This window comes from Manis pentadactyla, chromosome 3 (assembly GCF_030020395.1).
Source record: "Manis pentadactyla isolate mManPen7 chromosome 3, mManPen7.hap1, whole genome shotgun sequence".
Lineage (NCBI taxonomy): Eukaryota > Metazoa > Chordata > Mammalia > Pholidota > Manidae > Manis > Manis pentadactyla.
The window spans coordinates 212069289-212088972 of record NC_080021.1 but is presented as its reverse complement, the minus strand read 5'-3'; the positions used below and the strand labels follow the sequence as shown (position 1 = coordinate 212088972).

The following is a 19684-nucleotide window of genomic DNA, read 5'->3' as shown; positions in this document are numbered from 1 at the left end:
GGGTCCCAGCCGGTTTCACTCTGGAACGAGTGGGCGTCAAGGGACCTGCAGCCTGGCTTCACCGAGAGAGGGCGTGAGCCTTGCCGAAGCAGCGGGGAAGTCGGGTCAAGCTTTACGTCACTGCGCAGTCGCGTCTCACGGGCCGGACGTGACGTAGAAGAGTTCCGGCTTCGGCCCCTGCCGCCCCTTCCACCACTACAGCCACTGCCGCCGCCACCGCCGCCGTTGGGGGTTGTTTGTTATTTCTAAAATGGCGCCCCTGGACTTGGACAAGTATGTGGAGATAGCGCGGCTGTGTAAGTACCTGCCGGAGAACGACCTGAAGGTGAGTCCGGTCAGGGCAGGAACGCCGTTTGCGGGGCTCGCCCCTTCCGGCAGCAGGGCGCCAGCCGGCCCGCTCCTCCACTCTCTGCGGGACCCCCGCCGGCATCCCGTCCGGTCGCGGTGGAAGGCCTAAAGCCGGGCGAAGCGACCCGGGCCGACCTGGAGTCACGCGGAGAGCGGAGGAACCCGAGTCCCCCGAATGCTCTCCCGGTTCCCTCAGCGGGGATCACGAGGGATGTAGCGGCCTCTGCTCCAGGGAGCACTCCTTCCCCTTCCCGGCCCAGCCCCGGTCTCTCGGAACCCGAGCCGAGCCCCAGCGGGCAGTGCACTCAGGATGGGCTTATCCCCCCAGAGGTTGTGACAGGAGCGCGGGGTGGCTGGGGACTGACAGGAGATGCCGCTGGCTCCCGGGACGCCGCCCCAGTATGCTTAGGGTCCCGAGGAGTGGCAGGATGGTGGGCCAGAGCGGTTTGGTAGTGATGTGAGAGAACAGTCTTCCCTCTCTCCGTGGCCCTCCTCCAAGTTGCTTTTGAGGAGTGTTGGTTTTCTTTTGCTAATTCAGATGGTAACCAATTTTCAAGTACTTGTTGAATTCATTTAAGTGGATGAAGTAGTCGTCCTTCAGTAAATATACTTTTCTGTCCCATCATTTGTTCCCCTATAACCCTTCTTAATTCGGGATTTCATTTTCTTGGTTTCCCAAAGGAGATTTGTGCCTTGTTACGGCCGAGTCCAAGTAATAGTAAATATATGTGTGAGTAAAGGAATGAATATAAGAGTTAAGGAATGTAAGTCTTTGGCATAACGGTTTTTTGACGAGTGTTTCTATGCGTTTGTTAAAACCAGTGCTTGGGTGTCTACCAGCGTTTAGTGGTTAGTAGTAGCCTGTTTTATTTGTTCAGTTAACTTTGATTTGCTCTGTGGTAACTGGATAAACTGTTGATAGTTTTGAGTCCTTTTTATTCTTGAATCTGTGGGCTTAAAGCAGTTTATCTTTGTGAGCTTTTTCTGTTAAGGAAGATACGTTATTGGTTTTTTCTTTTGCTATCTCTTGGTACAGGAAGTTGATATTTAATAAGTCAGTCAACTAGTATGCAAAATGTTTAAAGTCATGGGAGCTGTTGTGAATGTAATTTATTTATTTGTACTTACATGTTAGCCATATGTGCTAGGTGATGTGGGAGTCGTTCTTGTGCATTTCCCCTTCTTAGTAGGATAGTTTCATTAAGATAAGGGCAAAGCCAATACTAGTAGAAATGTAGCTTTCATGCTTAATCTGAGTCCTTCAGACATTAGTTTTGTGGCTTCTTTCTGCTACATGTTTTTTTTTTTTTTCGAAACAAGGATACGACCAAAATTGGGACCCAATTCATGAAAAACTAACTAGATGTCTTCTGGTAGCATTGTTAATCCCATAGGTGAAATTGATTTTTGCATATCAGTGAATTGATGTGGAATTTTTTGTTCTTTAAGCACATGTAAAGTTGTTTTACACTTTGTGTTTAATGAATAAAATGTTGCTTATTATGAAAATGTATCTTGATGTTAACTTGAAATTAGATATTGAAATGATCTGGAAGATAATCAGTTGGATTTTCTTTAGACCTCTTAATTTCATAAACATTAGGTTTCCTTCCTCCCTTAAGTAAATAATTATTAAACCATTTCCTATCCATTTGCAACACAATTGAACTGTAGTTAGCATGTATCTGTTTCTGTTTTTTTAAATTAAGGTAACATTGATATACAGTCTTACAAAGGTTTCACATGAGCAACATTGTGGTTACTACATTCACCCATATTATCAAGTCCCCTCCCCCCACCCCGTTGCAGTCACTATCAGCGTAGTAAGATGCTAGAGGCACTACTTGTCTTCTCTGTGCTATACTTCCTTCCCCTGTGAACCCCCCTACATTATAAGTGTTAATCAGCATGTATCTATTTCTTAATAAAGTTTTTATTTTTAAATATTCTGGATAACTACTGGGAAAAAAAAGAATTCTGAATTTTTCTCTGTAAGTGGAGGCTTGTCTTCTCAGAAATGTTTTAATCAGATTAATTTGCTTGTGCTGCCGATCTCTGGTGTATTTAAAGAAATTTGATTTTGTTGTTATGTCTCAGCATGAAGTGCACACTAAAATTAGGCAGGCCATGAAAGTATTCCAGGAACACCTTTTCTGAGGCTTTAATGCCAAAATAAAAGATTTTATCAGGGAAGAAATCATTGGGGCCACTTATGATGATTATGAAAAACACTTGTTTTGGTAGAAAAGAAAACAAAAATTCACCTTTGTTTTTAAATTGACTAGAAGTTGGAGGTACTAAGTAAAATAAATGGAAAGGATGTTCTGAATCTAATCAGGATTTCTCTGTATCTGAATTGGAAATGGTCAGATCACTAGTACTGGATTAAGTCTACATACTGTTTTGAAATAATAAGAATGAAATATGTGAAAGTGAGTGGAACAAGTTATAACCTTTCTTAACGAGTTCATGTGATTCTCATCCATTATAAAGATTTCAGAGCGGATCATAGGAGATACAGATTCCATATCTGGCCAAGTGGAAGAATGAATGATAAAAGACAGGCTTACTGAATATGCAAGTATTTTGGCAGATTGATCTGACTTTGGAGATTGGCTGATATCTTGGACAGTTCTTCAAGGTGACATATAAGTAAAGAAATTGCACACTGAAGTTTTCTACTGAGGAACTGAAGACAGTTACTGTGGTGTAGGGGTTGGGAGAATACATATCTCAGGGATGTAACACAAGGAAGGAATTGTGTAATTCCATAGTAACCACTTCTATGGATTAATAACATAATCTTTTTGGAATTCACTGTTATGCTTAGTCTGAGCCATCTCTGAGTCTTTCTGGCTACCTGCTCTGCGAAATTGTACCTCTGAAATGCCTCCATAAACCTCCAAAGACTTCTTCCTTGCTCCTTTCTGAGCTTGGCGAATAGCCTTTCACACCTCCTCATTCAGCCTCTATCTGATTTTATAGATTCTCATCATCTCTAACCTGTTCGTCTTGTCACTCACCTTATTGCCTGGCTTATTGATCATTCTGTGTACCTGAGTTGTTTAGTTTTACAGTGTATCTTTCTTCAGGTAATGCAAGGAAAATCAAATACAGTACCACAGTCAGGGACACACTGTGGCTTTGCATAGGGTTGTAAGAGTGTTTTCCAGACCCTTTCTGATAGTGCCTGATGTTTTGTTTGTATTGTTGACCATGGGATCACATTCTCCTGTGTCTTCTGAAAATTGTTATAACAGTGCTGCCCAATAGAAATAAAATGCTCAGAAATGTGAGACTCAAATTGTCACATTTATGAAAAGTAAAAAGAAACAGATTAATTTTAGTAATATTTAACCCAATTTTAACATGTAATCAATATAAAATTATTAAAGTAATATTTTGCTCTTTTTTTGCACTAAGTGTATGAAATGTGGTGTATATTTTAACTTACAACACATCCCAATTCAGACCAGCTATATTTCAGGTGCTCAATAGCTACCTGTGGCTGTTGGTGTTATGTAGGACAGTGCACACTTCTAATGACACCCCAGTCCCTTTCTTGGAATTTCAGAGTTGAGAGAGTTAGAGTTTGCCTAGTTCTGTACCTTTACTGAACAGGAATCTTAGTTTCATAGAAGATGTCCTGCTAATCAGTGAATTAGGTTGGAAAGCTTCCTTGTACAGAGCTCTTTCTGATATAGTTAATAGCCTTTTTAGGATGGCAAATATGCTTTTCTGGGTATGTCTTCTACTTCATAACCTTTCTTTTTACCTTCTACTCTAAGCACATTGGACTGCTTTCTTCTGACAACATGCCCTGTACTTCCCTGCTTTTCTTCTTTTCAGTCTCTTTCACCTACTTATTTTATTCTTACATAGCACAAATATTAAATCATTTAATACTCTGTGAGTTGGGTACTGAGATTTACTGCATTTTACAGATAGGTAACTGAAGCCCAGACAGATTAAATAACTTTCCAAAGTCATACAGCTAGTAAGTCAGTGGAGGAGCTGTAATTGATTACTACCTAGGCAGTCTGGCTCCAGGGTTCTTGTCCAAAACTACCGCTTGTGGTTTCTCTATACAGTACCGTTCATGCTCCTTTTGAACTCTAGCTCAGATGGCACTTTCTTCAGGTAGGGCTCCTGGATTCCACAATCAGAATTATTAGCAATGATTAGGATTTATATAGCTACTTAAAGTTTTCAGAGCACCTTCATGTCCACTCTACATTGACCTAATTCTTGTGTAAGGCAGATTAGATAATCAGTCAGGTTTGATGTCTAATTTTCACCATAGTGACTCGGCAGATACATACCTGAATTTATTATTAAAAATTCCCATTCTTCTCTGTACTGACCTTTGCCCCATTGCACTTTATTGCTCCATTTTACCACTTACAGTGTTCTGTTTTGTAAGAGAAAGATGTCTGTCTCCACCATTAGACTGCAAGCTTCTTGAGGGCCAGGGTCATATCTTGTTTATTTTTTTCCTCTGCACTGCTTTGTATGTGATAGACAATCAGTTACGGTTTGTTGAATCAACTCTGTACTCTGCTTTACAATAAACATTTCTTTGGCTGTCTCCATTTGTCAAGTACTGTTCCTGTGGGTGCTAGAGATAGAATCTGGTACTTCTCTGTGCCTTTGAGGGTCCCTCAAAGTAAGGGAGGTAGAGAGGTAAACAGTCATTGCATGGTGTGCTAGGTGCTATGTAATAGAGGGCTGTCCAGAAGCAGCAGCATCTAACTCTGGAGGCAGAGGTGATTTCACGAAGGAGGAACAATGAAAGAATGAACAGAGCCTGTACAGGCGGACAAACATGGAAGCAGAAAAAATACCGTGTGCAGGGGTATAGCTTAATCTGGAAGAGCGTGACTGGTTCAGGGAACTTGAAGTAGTTTGGTAGGACTGGAGGTGGTGCTAGGAAGACAGGCACAGGTTAAATCATGGAAAACTAGGCTGATAAACTTGGATTTTTCTCTTTTAGGTGGTACATGGATAAACACTTTGAAGTGTTTTTTGTATTTTAGGGAAAAACAAGTCATACTGTGACTTTGTGATATTGTTTAAAATGTGGCTAACTAAAGTGAAAAGTAGATTCAAAGAAAACTATTACAGCGATACACTCTTGTATGTGGTAGGAATATGACACAATCATAGAGATGGTATCTGAGTGGAGTTTTGGAAATTCTGCCATAGACAGAGGAGTGCCCTTGAGAGATTCTTAAGGAAGACAATGAGAGTCGGTTTTGAAATATTATTCTTGAGCATTATGAACTATGAATTGGAATGGGACAAAAATGTTGTAGAATGAATAGGCCAGGTGAAGTGAGATCTTGAAGTAAGGTAGTGACAAGTAATTGTGGTGTTTAAAAGGAAATGAAGAGGTATAATAGGACCTGTTGACAGATTAGGTCTAGGTTAAGTGAGAGAGAGAAGAGGTCAGTGTAATCTCTTAGTTTCTGGCATGAATTACTCAGTAATACTATAACTATATCAAGTATTGTAAGGGAATTTGGTTTGAGCTGTAATGAATTTGAGAAGTTGTTAAGACATTGAGGCAGAGATGTCCAGAAAACTGTTGGATACACAGGTTGTTTGGGTAATAAATACTGATTGCCAAATGTGCTCCAAACATTATTTTAATAGTATTAAGCTCAGGAGAAAGGTCTAGACCAGTGCCCAAAAGGGAGTGATTTTGTCCCCAGACATTTTTTGATGATCACAGCTGGGGGGCTTCTGTGGGCATCTAGTGTGTGATAAGGACAGAAATATTGGTAAACATTCTGTAATGCAAAGGACAGTCCCCGACAACAAGGAATTACCAGCAGTGTTGTGGGTGAGAAACTCTCGTTTAGAATGAAGATACAGGTATGTTGTTTTGTGTTGTTAGGGAGAGCATACCATTGTCATCTTGGATTTCCACTCATTACCAGAGATAGGGGTAGTTTGTCCTAAATCTGGGATAAGACTGAGAATCTAGCATCAGTGACTGTTTTGTAGCAGTAGGGAAACCACATTTCCTGCAAACGAAGCAGCAGACTTGGGAGGGGAGGGCTATGTGTGTCTCCCATGGCAGGACTGGGCTCTGTGAGGTCACTGTGTGTGTAGTTACATGACTTAATGTAGAGTTTGTACTGAGATTTCAGAGTTTTCTTATTTTTCTGTGTGCTTGGTTTGATCCTGTTAAGATACTGCTGATTTGGAGAGATGCATTGACTTTGGCTTAGACACTTAGCTCTAAATCCTCAGTGGGGACTGCAGAACTGGCAGTTAGAGGAGGCAACTTATTTTACTCAAATTAGCATGCTTGACCTTGGGTTGAAGATGCTACTTAGGTAGTTTACATGTGTTCTCCAGAAATTGGCAGGATTTCACAGTAATGTTGTTTAGTTTATGGTCTGTTACTCTCAGATTAGCACTGGGGGTATGGGCCAGTCACCAGGGGTGACTTGCAGGTCATGAGGTATTCTGGGCTAGGAGAGCCAGTCATATGTGAGTGTAAATTCTGGCACATTCAAATATGGGAACCATGGAGCCCCTCAGGAATCAGTGCTGTGATTAGTTTCAAAATGATAATTAATTGATAGCTCACTTTGTTTCAGAAAGGTTAGAGAGTGATTACAAAAAAACATAGCAAGGTAAATAATGTTTAGAATAAGTAAGAAAAATGAGACAAAAGAGAAAATACAGATAGGAAACCAAGATGGAGCCAACAATAAAAGTAAGAATTGTATGTAAAGTAAAAGCTGTGATGACCAGGTTACTTCTTTGAGATTAGGCCCTAAACTTTCTAGGAGCCTACCAAAAGATGGAAACTGATCAATTAAAAATTCAGTCTGTAAGATGATGAAAACAGTCTTCTCAGGGAAATCTCATCTCTGTCTGATAGAGGGAGCAAAGAGACATTCCTCCCCTGGGTTCCCCCTGGAGACCACTGTTTAATCCCAGTATCCTCTACTTTGTTTATAGTCTACATAATGGGTAAGCGCTATAGAGGACTGTTTCCTATAGTGTTCCTTACTGCAGGTTAATGGCATGACATTAAAGTGCAATTTGGAAAAAAGCAATTAGGAAAGGAGGGCAGGATAATGCAGAGTGAGGACCAGCCTTTCTAGAGGCCGTCTCGCTTATAGGTTTGTTTGTTTGGGTAACATTTTAATAATCTTTAAAAGACTATACACAGGTGGGCCCCTAAATTATCTATCTATCTATCTATCTATCTATCTATCTATCTATCTATCTATCTATCTATCTATGTATCATTAATCTACAATTACATGAGCGACATTATGGTTACTAGACTCCCCCCATCATCAAGTCCCCCCCACATACCCCATTACAGTCATTGTGCATCAGTGTAGTAAGATGCTGTAGAATCACTACTTGTCTTCTCTGTGTTGTACAGCCCTCCCCGTGCCTCCTACCACTATATTATGTCTGCTAATTGTAATGCCCCTTTTCCTCCCTTGCCCCTGCCTTCCCACCCATCCTCCCCAGTCCCTTTCCCTTTGTTAACTGTTAGTCCATTCTTGGGTTCTGTGAGTCTGCTGCTGTTTTGTTCCTTCAGTTTTTTTCTTTGTTCTTATACTCCACAGATGAGTGAAATCATTTGGTACTTGTCTTTTTCCACCTGGCTTATTTCACTGAGCATAATACCCTCTAGCTCCATCCATGTTGCTGCAAGTGGTAGGATTTGTTTTCTTCTTATGGCTGAATAGTATTCCATTGTATATATGTACCACATCTTCTTTATCCATTCATCTACTGATGGACACTTAGGTTGCTTCCATTTCTTTTTTTTAATTTTTTTATTGAAGGGTAGTTGACACACAGTATTACATTAGTTTCAGGTGTACAACACAGTGATTCAACATTTATATACATGATAATTCTAGGTACCAGCTATCACCATATGAAGTTGTTACAATATTTTGACTATATTCCTTATGCTATACATTACATCCCGGTTACTTATTTATTTTACAACTGGAAGTGCATATATATATATATATATATATTTTTTTTTTTGTGAGGGCATCTCTCATATTTATTGATCAAATGGTTGTTGACAACAATAAAATTCTCTATAGGGGGGTCAATGCTCAATGCACAATCATTAATCCACCCCAAGCCTAATTTTCGTCAGTCTCCAATCTTTTGAAGCTTAATGAACAAGTTCTTACATGGAGTACAAATTCTTACATAGTGAATAAGTTACATGGTGAACATTACAAGGGCAGTCATCACAGAAACTTTCGGTTTTGCTCATGCATTATGAACTATAAACAGTTCAAATATGAATACTCATTTGATTTTTATACTTGATTTATATGTGGATACCACATTTCTCTCTTTATTATTATTATTTTTAATAAAATGCTGAAGTGGTAGGTAGATACAAGATAAAGGTAGAAAACATAGTTTAGTGTTGTAAGAGAGCAAATGTGGATGATCAGGTGTGTGCCGGTAGACTATGTGTTAATCCAAGCTAGACACGGGCAATAAAACATCCACGTATGCAGAAGATTTCTCTCAGAACGGTGGGGGGGAGGTTCTAAGCCTCACCTCTGTTGATCCCCATTTTCTCACCTGATGGCCCCCCTGCGACTGTGCCTGTCTTAGGTTGTTCCTCCCTTGAGGAATCTTACCTGTCTCTGGCTAACCAGTCATCTTCCGGGGCCATACAGGGAAATGTAAAGTTGATCAGTGAGAGAGAAGCCTTATTGTTTGAAAAGGTTAGCTTTTTACTTCTTTGCATATTTATGCCCTGTGGCTTCTATGCCCAGTATTTGTCTTGAGGTGTCTTTACCCCTTGGAAGAATTATGATACTCGGTAAATTCGATATATGGCACGAATTCTATTTAAGGGTTGTAATTAGGAAAGAAGAAGAAAAGCTATAGAAGTAGCAGGCGGAAGAAAACCTGGGGAGATTGATTATTTCTTTGACATATCTTCTTGTAGAGTAACTTCAGCATGTATAGTTTTTAAACTACTAAGTAAATTGTGCACACACATTAACATAATAGGAGTACAGTTACGTAACCAAAGCATACCTGTAATTACCAGCCATCTCCAGTGAAACCAAGAAAACCAGTTAGGCACCTTAGGCATTTGTGAAAACTTATCTATGATACGGTGGATAATGTCCAACTGAACTTGAACAGTCTGAGAGAATTCAGATAAATTAAAACAACCCATTCCTGGGGACTGTTCACATCCCATATGTTCTTTTAACAGTAAATAGTCTGTAGTTGTAAGATTTGGAGTGCTACAATTTGCACCTCTCCTAATTCTTGGTTGAGTTCCAACCGTATAGATCCAGTCAAATTTGTTGTTTTACTGTATGCACAGGCCAGCTTAGATATCTCCTTCTTCATTCCCATGGCAAGTCCAGGAATTGGTGGGATGAGTGCATCTACACCTGTAGCAGTGCGTGGATCTTTGTTGGGGTTTTTTTGATGATCATCTTCTGGCATGAGTCCTCCCGAGAGTGCTGACGTTGGAAGTTCTTTTTCATATCGTATCTTAGTTCATTTTCGGGGTAGCCCAATTAGGCTTTGATCCTCTGTATAAACACAAACAGACCCTTTGCCTACACTTTTATATGCCCTTTATATCATTGTGTAGAGCTCATTGGAGGTCAGTCACCACACAGGAACTGCTTTTTTTTTTTTTTAAACATTAATCTACACTTACATGACGAATACTTTGTTTACTAGGCTCACCCCTATACCAGGTCCCCCCTGTATACCCCTTTACAGTAACTGTCCATCAGCGTAGCAAAATGTTGCAGAATCACTACTTGTCTTCTCTGTGTTGTACAGCCCTCCCCTTTCTCCCAACCCCCTATGGATGCTAATCTTAATACCCCCCTTTTTCTCCCCACCCCTTATCCCTCCCTACCCACCCATCCTCCCCAGTCCCTTTCCCTTTGGTACCTGTTAGTCCATTCTTGAGTTCTGTGATTCTGCTGCTGTTTTGTTCCTTCAGTTTTTCCTTTGTTCTTATACTCCACAGATGCGTGAGATCATTTGGTATTTCTCTTTCTCCGCTTGGCTTGTTTCACTGAGCATAATACCCTCCAGCTCCATCCATGTTGCTGCAAATGGTAGGATTTGCCCTTTTCTTATGGCTGAGTAGTATTCCATTGTGTATATGTACCACATCTTCTTTATCCATTCATCTATTGATGGACATTTAAGTTGCTTCCAATTCTTGGCTATTGTAAATAGTGCTGCGATAAACATAGGGGTGCATTGGTCTTTCTCATACTTGATTGCTGCATTCTTAGGGTAAATTCCTAGGAGTGCAATTCCTGGGTCAAATGGTAAGTCTGTTTTGAGCATTTTGATGTACCTCCATACTGCTTTCCACAATGGTTGAACTAACTTACATTCCCACCAGCAGTGTAGGAGGGTTCCCCTTTCTCCACAGCCTCGCCAACATTTGTTGTTGTTTGTCTTTTGGATGATGGCGATCCTTACTGGTGTGAGGTGATATCTCATTGTGGTTTTAATTTGCATTTCTCTGATGACAAGCGATGTGGATCATCTTTTCATGTGTCTGTTGGCCATCTGAATTTCTTCTTTGGAGAGCTGTCTGTTCAGCTCCTCTGCCCATTTTTAATTGGATTATTTGCTTTTTGTTTGTTGAGGTGTGTGAGCTCTTTATATATTTTGGATGTCAAGCCTTTATTGGATCTGTCATTTATGAATATATTCTCCCATACTGTAGGGTACCTTTTTGTTCTATTAGTGGTGTCCTTTGCTGTACAGAAGCTTTTCAGCTTGATATAGTCCCACTTGTTCATTTTAGCTTTTGTTTCCCTTGCCCGGGGAGATATGTTCATGAAGAAGTTACTCATATTTATGTCCAAGAGATTTTTGCCTATGTTTTTTTCTAGGAGTTTTATGGTTTCATGACTTACATTCAGGTCTTTGATCCATTTTGAATTTACTTTTGTGTATGGGGTTAGACAGTGATCCAGTTTCATTCTCTTACATGTAGCTGTCCAGTTTTGCCAGCACCATCTGTTGAAAGAGACTGTCATTTCCCCATTGTATGTCCATGGCTCCTTTATCATATATGAATTAACCATATATGTTTGGGTTAATGTCTGGAGTCTCTATTCTGTTCCACTGGTCTGTGACTCTGTTCTTGTGCCAGTACCAAATTGTCTTGATTACTGTGGCTTTGTAGTAGAGCTTGAAGTTGGGGAATGAGATCCCCCCACTTTATTCTTCCTTCTCAGGATTGCTTTGGCTATTCGGGGTCTTTGGTGTTTCCATATGAATTTTTGAACTATTTGTTCCAGTTCATTGAAGAGTGCAGTTGGTAATTTGATTGGGATTGCATCAAATCTGTATATTGCTTTGGGCAGGATGGCCATTTTGATGATATTAATTCTTCCAAGAGCATAGGATGAGTTTCCGTTTGTTAGTGTCCTCTTTAATTTCTCTTAAGAGTGTCTTATAATTTTCAGGGTATAGGTCTTTCACTTCTTTGGTTAGGTTTATTCCTAGGTATTTTATTCTTTTTGATGCAATTGTGAATGGAATTGTTTTCCTGATTTCTCTTTCTATTGGTTCATTGTTAGTGTATAGGAAAGCCACAGATTTCTGTGTGTTAATTTTGTATCCTGCAGCTTTGCTGAATTCCGATATCAGTTCTAGTAGTTTTGGAGTGGAGTCTTTAGGGTTTTTTATGTACAGTATCATGTCATCTGCAAATAGTGACAGTTTAACTTCTTCTTTACCAATCTGGATTCCTTGTATTTTTTGTTTTGTCTAGTTGCCATGGCTAAGACCTCCAGTACTATGTTGAATAACAGTGGGGAGAGTGGGCATCCCTGTCTTGTACTTGATCTCAGAGGAAAAGCTTTCAGCTTCTCACTGTTCAGTATGATGTTGGCTGTGGGTTTATCATATATGGCCTTTATTATGTTGAGGTACTTGCCCTCTGTACCCATTTTGTTGAGAGTTTTTATCATGAATGGATGTTGAATTTTGTCTAATGCTTTTCAGCGTCTGTGGAGATGATCATGTGGTTTTTGTCCTTTTTGTTTATGTGGTGTATGATGTTAATGGATTTTCGAATGTTGTACCATACTTGTATCCCTGGGATGAATCCCACTTTGTCATGGTGTATGATCCTTTTGATGTATTTTTGAATTCCGTTTGCTAATATTTTGTTGAGTATTTTTGCATCTATGTTCATCAGGGATATTGGTCTGTAATTTTCTTTTTTGGTGGGGTCTCTACCTGGTTTTGGCATTAGGGTGATGTTGGCTTCATAGAATAAGTTCTATTTTTTGGAAAACTTTAAGAGGAATGGGTATTATGTCTTCTCTGTATGTCGATAAAATTCCGGGGTAACTCCATCTGGCCTGGGGGTTTTCTTCTTGGGTAGTTTTTTGATTACTGCTTCAATTTCTTTGCTGGTAATTGGTTTGTTTAGATTTTGTGTTTCTTCCTTGGTCAGTCTTGGAAGGTTGTATTTTTCTAGGAAGTTGTCCATTTCTTCTAGGTATTTCCAGCTTGTTAGCATATAGGTTTTCATAGTAGTCTCTAATAATTCTTTGTATTTCTGTGGGGTCCGTTGTGATGTTTCCTTTCTCATTTCTGATTCTGTTGTTGTGTGTTGACTCTCTTTTTCTCTTAATAAGTCTGGCTAGAGGCTTATCTATTTTGTTTATTTTCTCAAAGAACCAGCTCTTGGTTTCATTGATTTTTGCTATTGTTTTATTCTTCTCAATTTTGTTTATTTCTTCTCAGATCTTTATTATGTCCCTCCTGCTGACTTTAGGCCTCATTTGTTCTTCTTTTTCCAATTTCGATAATTTTGATGTTAGACTATTCTTTGGGTTTGTTCTTCCTTCTTTAAATATGCCTGGGTTGCTATATACTTTCCTCTTAAGATTGCTTTCGCTGCGTCCCACAGAAGTTGGGCTTTGTGTTGTTGTTGTCATTTGTTTCCATATATTGCTGGATCTCCATTTTAATTTGGTTGTTGATCCATTGATTATTTAGGAGCATGTTGTTAAGCATCCCTGTGTTTGTGGGCCTTTTTGCTTTCTTTTTACAATTTAGTTCTAGTTTTATATATTTGTGGTCTGAGAAGTTGGTTGGTAGAATTGCAATCTTTTTGAGTTTACTGGGGCTCTTTTTGTGGCCTGGTATGTGGTCTGTCTATTCTGGAGAATGTTCCATGTGCACTTGAGAAGAATGTGTATCCTGTTGCTTTTGGATGTAGAGTTCTATAGATGTCTATTAGGTCCATCTGTTCTAGTGTGTTGTTCAGTGCCTCTGTGTTCTTACTTATTTTCTGCCTGGTGGATCTATTATTTGGGGTGAGTGGTGTGTTGAAGTCTCCTAAAATGAATGCATTGCATTATATTTCCTCCGTTAGTTCTGTTAGTATTTGTTTCACATATGCTGGTGCTCCTGTGTTGGGTGCATATATATTTATAATGGTTGTATCTTCTTGTTGGACTGACCCTTTTATCATTATGTAATGTCCTTCTTTATCTCTTGTTACTTTCTTTATTTTGAAGTCTATTTTGTCTGATACTAGTACTGCAACACCTGCTTTTTTGTCCCTGTTGTTTGCATGAAATATCTTTTTCTATCCCTTGACTTTTAGTCTGTGCATGTCTTTGGGTTTGAGGTGTGTCTCTTGTAAGCAGCATATAGATGGGTCTTGTTTTTTTATCCATTCAGTGACTCTGTGTCTTTTGATTGGTGCATTCAGGCCATTTACATTCAGGATGATTATTGATAGGTATGTACTTATTACCATTGCAGGCTTTAGATTCGTGGTTACCAAAGGCTCAAGGTTAATTTCCTTACTATCTAAGAGTCTAATTTAACTCACTTAGTATGTGGTTACAAGCACAATCTAAAGGTTCTTTTCTGTTTCTCCTCTTTCTTCATCCTCCATTCTTTATATATTAGGTATCATATTCTGTACTTTTTGTCTATCCCTTGATTGACTTTGGGGATAGTTAATTTAATTTTGCACTTGCTTAGTAATTAGCTGTTCTACTTTCTTTACTGTGGTTTTATTACCTCTGGTGACAGCTGTTCAACCTTAGGAACACTTCCATCTATAGCAGTCCCTCCAAAATAGACTGTAGAGATGGTTTGTGGGAGGTAAATTCTCTCAGCTTTTGCTTATCTGGAAATTGTTTATTTCCTCCTTCAAATTTAAATGATAATCTTGCCGGCTAAAGTAATCTTGGTTCCAGGCCCTTCTGCTTCATGGCATTAAATACATCATGCCACTCCCTTCTTGCCTGTAAGGTTTCTGCTGAGAAGTCTGATGTTAGCCTGATGGGCTTTCCTTTGTATGTGATCTTATTTCTGTCTCTGGCTGCTTTTAACAGTCTGTCCTTATCCTTGATCTTTCCCATTTTAATTACTATGTGTCTTGGTGTTGTTTTCCTTGGGTCCCTTGTGTTGGGAGATCTGTGGATCTCCATGGCCTGAGAGACTATCTCCATCCCCAGACTGGGGAAGTTTTCAGCAACTACCTCCTCAAAGACACTTTCTATCCCTTTCTGTCTCTTCTTCTTCTGGTATCCCTATAATGCAAATATTGTTCCCTTTGGATTGGTCACACAGTTCTCTCAATATTCTTTCATTCTTAGAGATCCTTTTTTCTCTCTGTGCCTCAGCTTCTTTGTATTCCTCTTCTCGAGTTTCTATTTCATTTATCGTCTCCTTTACTGTATCCAACCTGCTTTTAATACCCTCCATCATGCTCTTTGATGATTGGATTTCCAACCTGAATTCATTCCTGAGTTCTTGGATGTCTTTCTGTACCTCCATTAGCATGTTGATGATTTTTATTTTGAACTCCCTTTCAGGAAGTCACGAGGTCCATATCATTTAAATATTTCTCGGGAGTTGTATTAATAATTTTACTCTGGACCAGGTTTCTTTGGCATTTCATGTTTGTATATGGCACCCTCCAGTGTCCAGAAGCTGTATTCTGGAGCTGCTCAGCCCCTGAAGCAATATTGGGGGTCACCGGGGAGCAGTATTGGTGCCTGGGGGGAGGAAAGAGCTGTTCCCTGCTTCCCGGCTGCTGTGCCTGTCTCCACTGCCTGAGCCAGTGGGCTGGGCACACAGGTATAAGCTTTTGTCCCAGAGCAGCCGGATATGGATCCCTGCTTTCCACAAGCGGCCGGAATCCCAGCCTCCCCAGGAATTCCGCCTGTCCCAGCTTTCCAACCCTGTAATCAGAAGAGTTTGATGAAAGCACCATGAAATGTAGGTTTGTGCTCCCAGCACAGATCTCCCGAGCTGGGTATTCATCAGTCCCAAACCTTCCACTCCCTCCCTGCTCAGTTTCTCTTCCTCCTGCCAGTGAGCTGGGGCGGACAAAGGGCTTGGGCCCCGCCGAACCACAGCTCTGGTACGTTACCCCGTTCGGTGAGGTTTGCTCTTTTCTCCAGGTGTGTGCAGTGTGATGCCGTCCTCTTTCCTGTTGCTCTCTCAGGATTAGTTATGCCAACTATATTTTCTAATTGTATCCTGTTTTAGGAGGAAGCCTCAGTCTCTCCTCTCACACCGCCATCTTTAATCCTTTTCTTATTTGGAAAGTTTTTAAGCAGCTCTCTTTCCTCCCATTTTATTTGGGAGGGCCTTTTTTTCTCCTCTTCCTCCCCCTCCCATTGTGAGTTCTCTCCTGCACATGCCTGTGTAAAGTATTGTAGCTATAACTGTTAAAGTGTGTCTTTCATATATTTAAGTAAATTGTAGCATTTAGATTCCTTTCTACTGTTTAAAATCATTTCATTATGCTTGTGTAGTTGTGATTTTATAAGTCATAAGAAATAAATATTTGGTCATTCATATGACCAAATATATATTTGCCAGGTATATTTGGGCTTCATCCACAATTCCTGAAAACACTGCAAAGTCTTAAAGGTGAAATGAAAGTTTTGTTACGTTAATGAGAGACTTTTGTACCCCCCACCCAAGGGCAGGGGCTGGAGGCTGAATCAGCCAATGGCCAATAATTAGTCAATCATGACTATGCAGAGAAGCCCCCATAAAAGCACCTGAGAAGAGCTTGTCATTGTCTCAGTGCTCCGCTCTGCCTTCTGTGCTCTGCTTGTTTGGATCCTGCTGCTTGGTCGAAGAGAGCTTCTAACCTTGGGAAACCAGAACGCCTCCATCTGCCACTGAGCCAGGCCCCAAGCTCCACAAGGATAGAAACTCTTTTATTTGAGACCTTGCCCTATGTATCTCTTCATCTGGCTGTTAACTTGTATCCTTTATGGAATCCTTTATTAACTAGTAAACAGTAAGTGTTTTCCTGAGTACTGTGAGCTGCTCTAGCAAATTAATTGAACCTAAGTGGGAGGTTGTGGGAACCTCCAATCTGTTGCCCGCAGGTCAGAAGCACAGGGAACTGGTGGAGGGTGGTGGTAGTCTTGTAGGACAGAACCCTTAACTTGGGGAATCTGGTGCTGTCTCTTTGCAGATAGCATAAGAATTGAGTTGAGTTCTCCCAACACCCTGCTGGTGTTCGAGAATTGCTTGGTGTTAGTATGTATGGGAAGTCCCCCTCCCACATACTTAACACACATTGGAATCAGGTCTGGGAACCCAAATGAAGTTATACTACTATTACTGCTGTGTAAATTATTGTTATTGTTATAAGTATACATAGGGAAAAAAATACACCATTGCATTTGGTGTTGAAGGAGTGGGATATACAGTAGTTACATTTCTCTTCTCTTGGCAGACCTATCATAAAATGCAGCAGGGCCTCATCTGACTAGTATAAACTGGTCTCAGATGGAAGGTAGGATCCCCTCCAGTTCTTTGCTTAGTAGGACTATACACTTCTCCAGAGCACGTCTGTGAAAATCATTTTCCTTCTATGAAATCTGTTGATTTGATTGTTTTCAGAAGAGAAAAAAATTTTAATGCAAACCTTTAAAGTTCTTTTTAAAAACTAGAGTGACTCCCCAATTTTAGACTTACATTTTATAATTAACTTTAGTTAACCTTTTTATTTTGAAATAATTGTGGATTTATATGCAGTTGTAAGAAATAATAGAGATCCCATGTAACTTTTACCCAGTTTTTTCTAGTAGTAGTGTCTTGTTAGAACTATAGTATAAATACCACAACCAGGATATTGACACTAATACAATCCATGATCTTGTTCAAATTTCTCTAGTTTTACTGTACTAATTTGTGCATGTATTTAGTTCTGTGTATTTTGTTAGATCTGTAGTTTCAACATATGCAGCACTACATTCAAGGCACAGTTACACCACAAGGATTCCTCCTGTCCTTTTATAACCACACTCACTTCCCTCTTGCAGCCCCTAGTTCCTGGACCCCTGGCCATCACTAATCTGGTCTCCATTTCTATAAATTTGTCATTTCAAGAATATTTTTTAAATGGAATCATACAGTATGTAATCTTTTTTGGGTAGTTTTTTTTCCCTCGTAGCATAAATTCCCTTGAGATTTATTCAGTTTGTTGTGTGTCAATAGTTTATTTCTTTTTATTGCTGAATAGTCTTCCATGGTATGGATGTACCACAATTTGTCTAACTATTCATTTGTTGAAGGGCAACTAATTCATTTCCAGTGTTGGGGCTATTATGAATTTAGGTTCTAAGGACATTTATGTATAGATTTTTATGTGAGCATAAATTTTCATTGCCAAGAGTGTAATTGCTGGGTCATATATGAAGTGTATGGCTTGCAATTTACTTCAAAAATTAGCAGATTAAAACCTAACCCTGTTAAAATTATTTGCTCTTACATTTTTTGGTGAAAAGCATCATTTTACAGTTGCTGGTAAAGCTGTCTTATGCAGTCCATTGTTCGTGTAGCCAGGGAGTTTGCATTTTGGAATAATACCAATCTTAGGCTTTATGACGGTGAAAGCTGACAGAAATTGAATCCCAGTGTCTTCAAAGGTTAATTTTCCTTCCTATGAAACAATGTGCATATCAATTCTTATATTTTTTTGCATTTGATCCTTAGTTTTAATATTATAGTAAAAGATTGCATTTTATTTTCTCTTCTTACAGCGGCTATGTGACTATGTTTGTGATCTCCTCTTGGAAGAGTCAAATGTCCAGCCAGTATCAACACCAGTAACAGTGTGTGGAGACATACACGGACAGGTAATATTTCATGAGCAGATATTTAGTTTTTCTACTATCTATAGCCCATGTGTGCTGAATAAACAATTGGTGGTTGGTTAGGTTGCTTCAATCTGTGTGACACTAATGATTCCTGCTTACTGTTACAGTGAATCAAAGTGGTCAAATTATTCAAATTATTCATGAAGTTTGTTGAAATTATACTTTCAAAGTGAGCAGAATGCAGCATTATTGCTGTGTGGAAAGGGGAGATATAAAACAAATGTGGACAGTTACTATGATTAATAGGAGATGCTTTGGTTTTAGACACTAATTTTTTATTTATTCCGTTCATTTCTATTTACTTTGTTCACTTATGTAATATTTTATTGAAAATGTATCATTTTCCCTTAGTGAAATGGGAATAGCAAAGATTCAGAAAGATAAAAATGTTGATGTGTAATTTCCCAGCAAGTCACTGTTAGAATGGAATGAGAAAGATTTAGTTCATTTTTTCGATTGCTGGGTTTTGTTTGTTTTTAAGAGTTTTAAAGTTGTGACAGGAAACGCACACCTCATCTTTAGATTTGTACTGTTAGTTTTTAGCCTAGTTGGAAACCTTCTGTGTATTTGTAGAGTATTGTTTTGTTTTGTTTTACTGGGAAGTGAAAGCCGAACAGGACACTCATAGCCTACTATATGCATACAGTGGAATTGGGCTGTAAGACATGTAATATGAACAATATAATACTTATGAAGGCCAACAGGACTTACTTTCATCTGTGCAATTTCCTGCCTTAAATATGATTGTCTAGAGGAACAGAAATGTGTATAAATTGGTTGTGATGAGGAGCTGTTCCATGAGTAAAGTCTTAATGGCTACTTAAAGGGCTCTTTTCTTTCTGGTTTTTCAGTCTGTTGCCTGGATGGTTGAAGTTGTAATAAATCTGACATCTGCTTGTTAGCAATCTAAATAGAGGCCCCATTATATCCTCTTTGATCTGTTAAAATTGTAGTTCTCTGGAGTATTCTTCAGAAGGGGATTTCCTAAACTTTCCATGTATTCTTTCCAAAAATATAGTAAACATATGTATTTTGCTAACATAAAAGATATTAATGCCTTAACACATTCCTCAGAGCTGTAATAAAACACGTAATGTTTTCCCATGGTTAAATATTAAAATTGAGGGGTTAACTGTGTTATCAAG

General features: G+C 39.3%; 1 protein-coding gene across 1 annotated transcript in view; it reads left to right on the top strand.

Moving 5' to 3' along the window:
* The first annotated feature begins 147 nt into the window (after positions 1-147).
* The window catches only part of PPP6C (protein phosphatase 6 catalytic subunit), a 36568-nt gene continuing 17031 nt past the window's right edge, over positions 148-19684 (top strand). Inside the window, exons 1-2 of the mRNA XM_036913957.2 lie at positions 148-325; positions 18423-18518. Of these exons, the coding sequence (XP_036769852.1) occupies positions 251-325; positions 18423-18518 (171 nt within the window). The 5' untranslated portion in view covers positions 148-250. The remainder of the gene's footprint in view (positions 326-18422; positions 18519-19684) is intronic.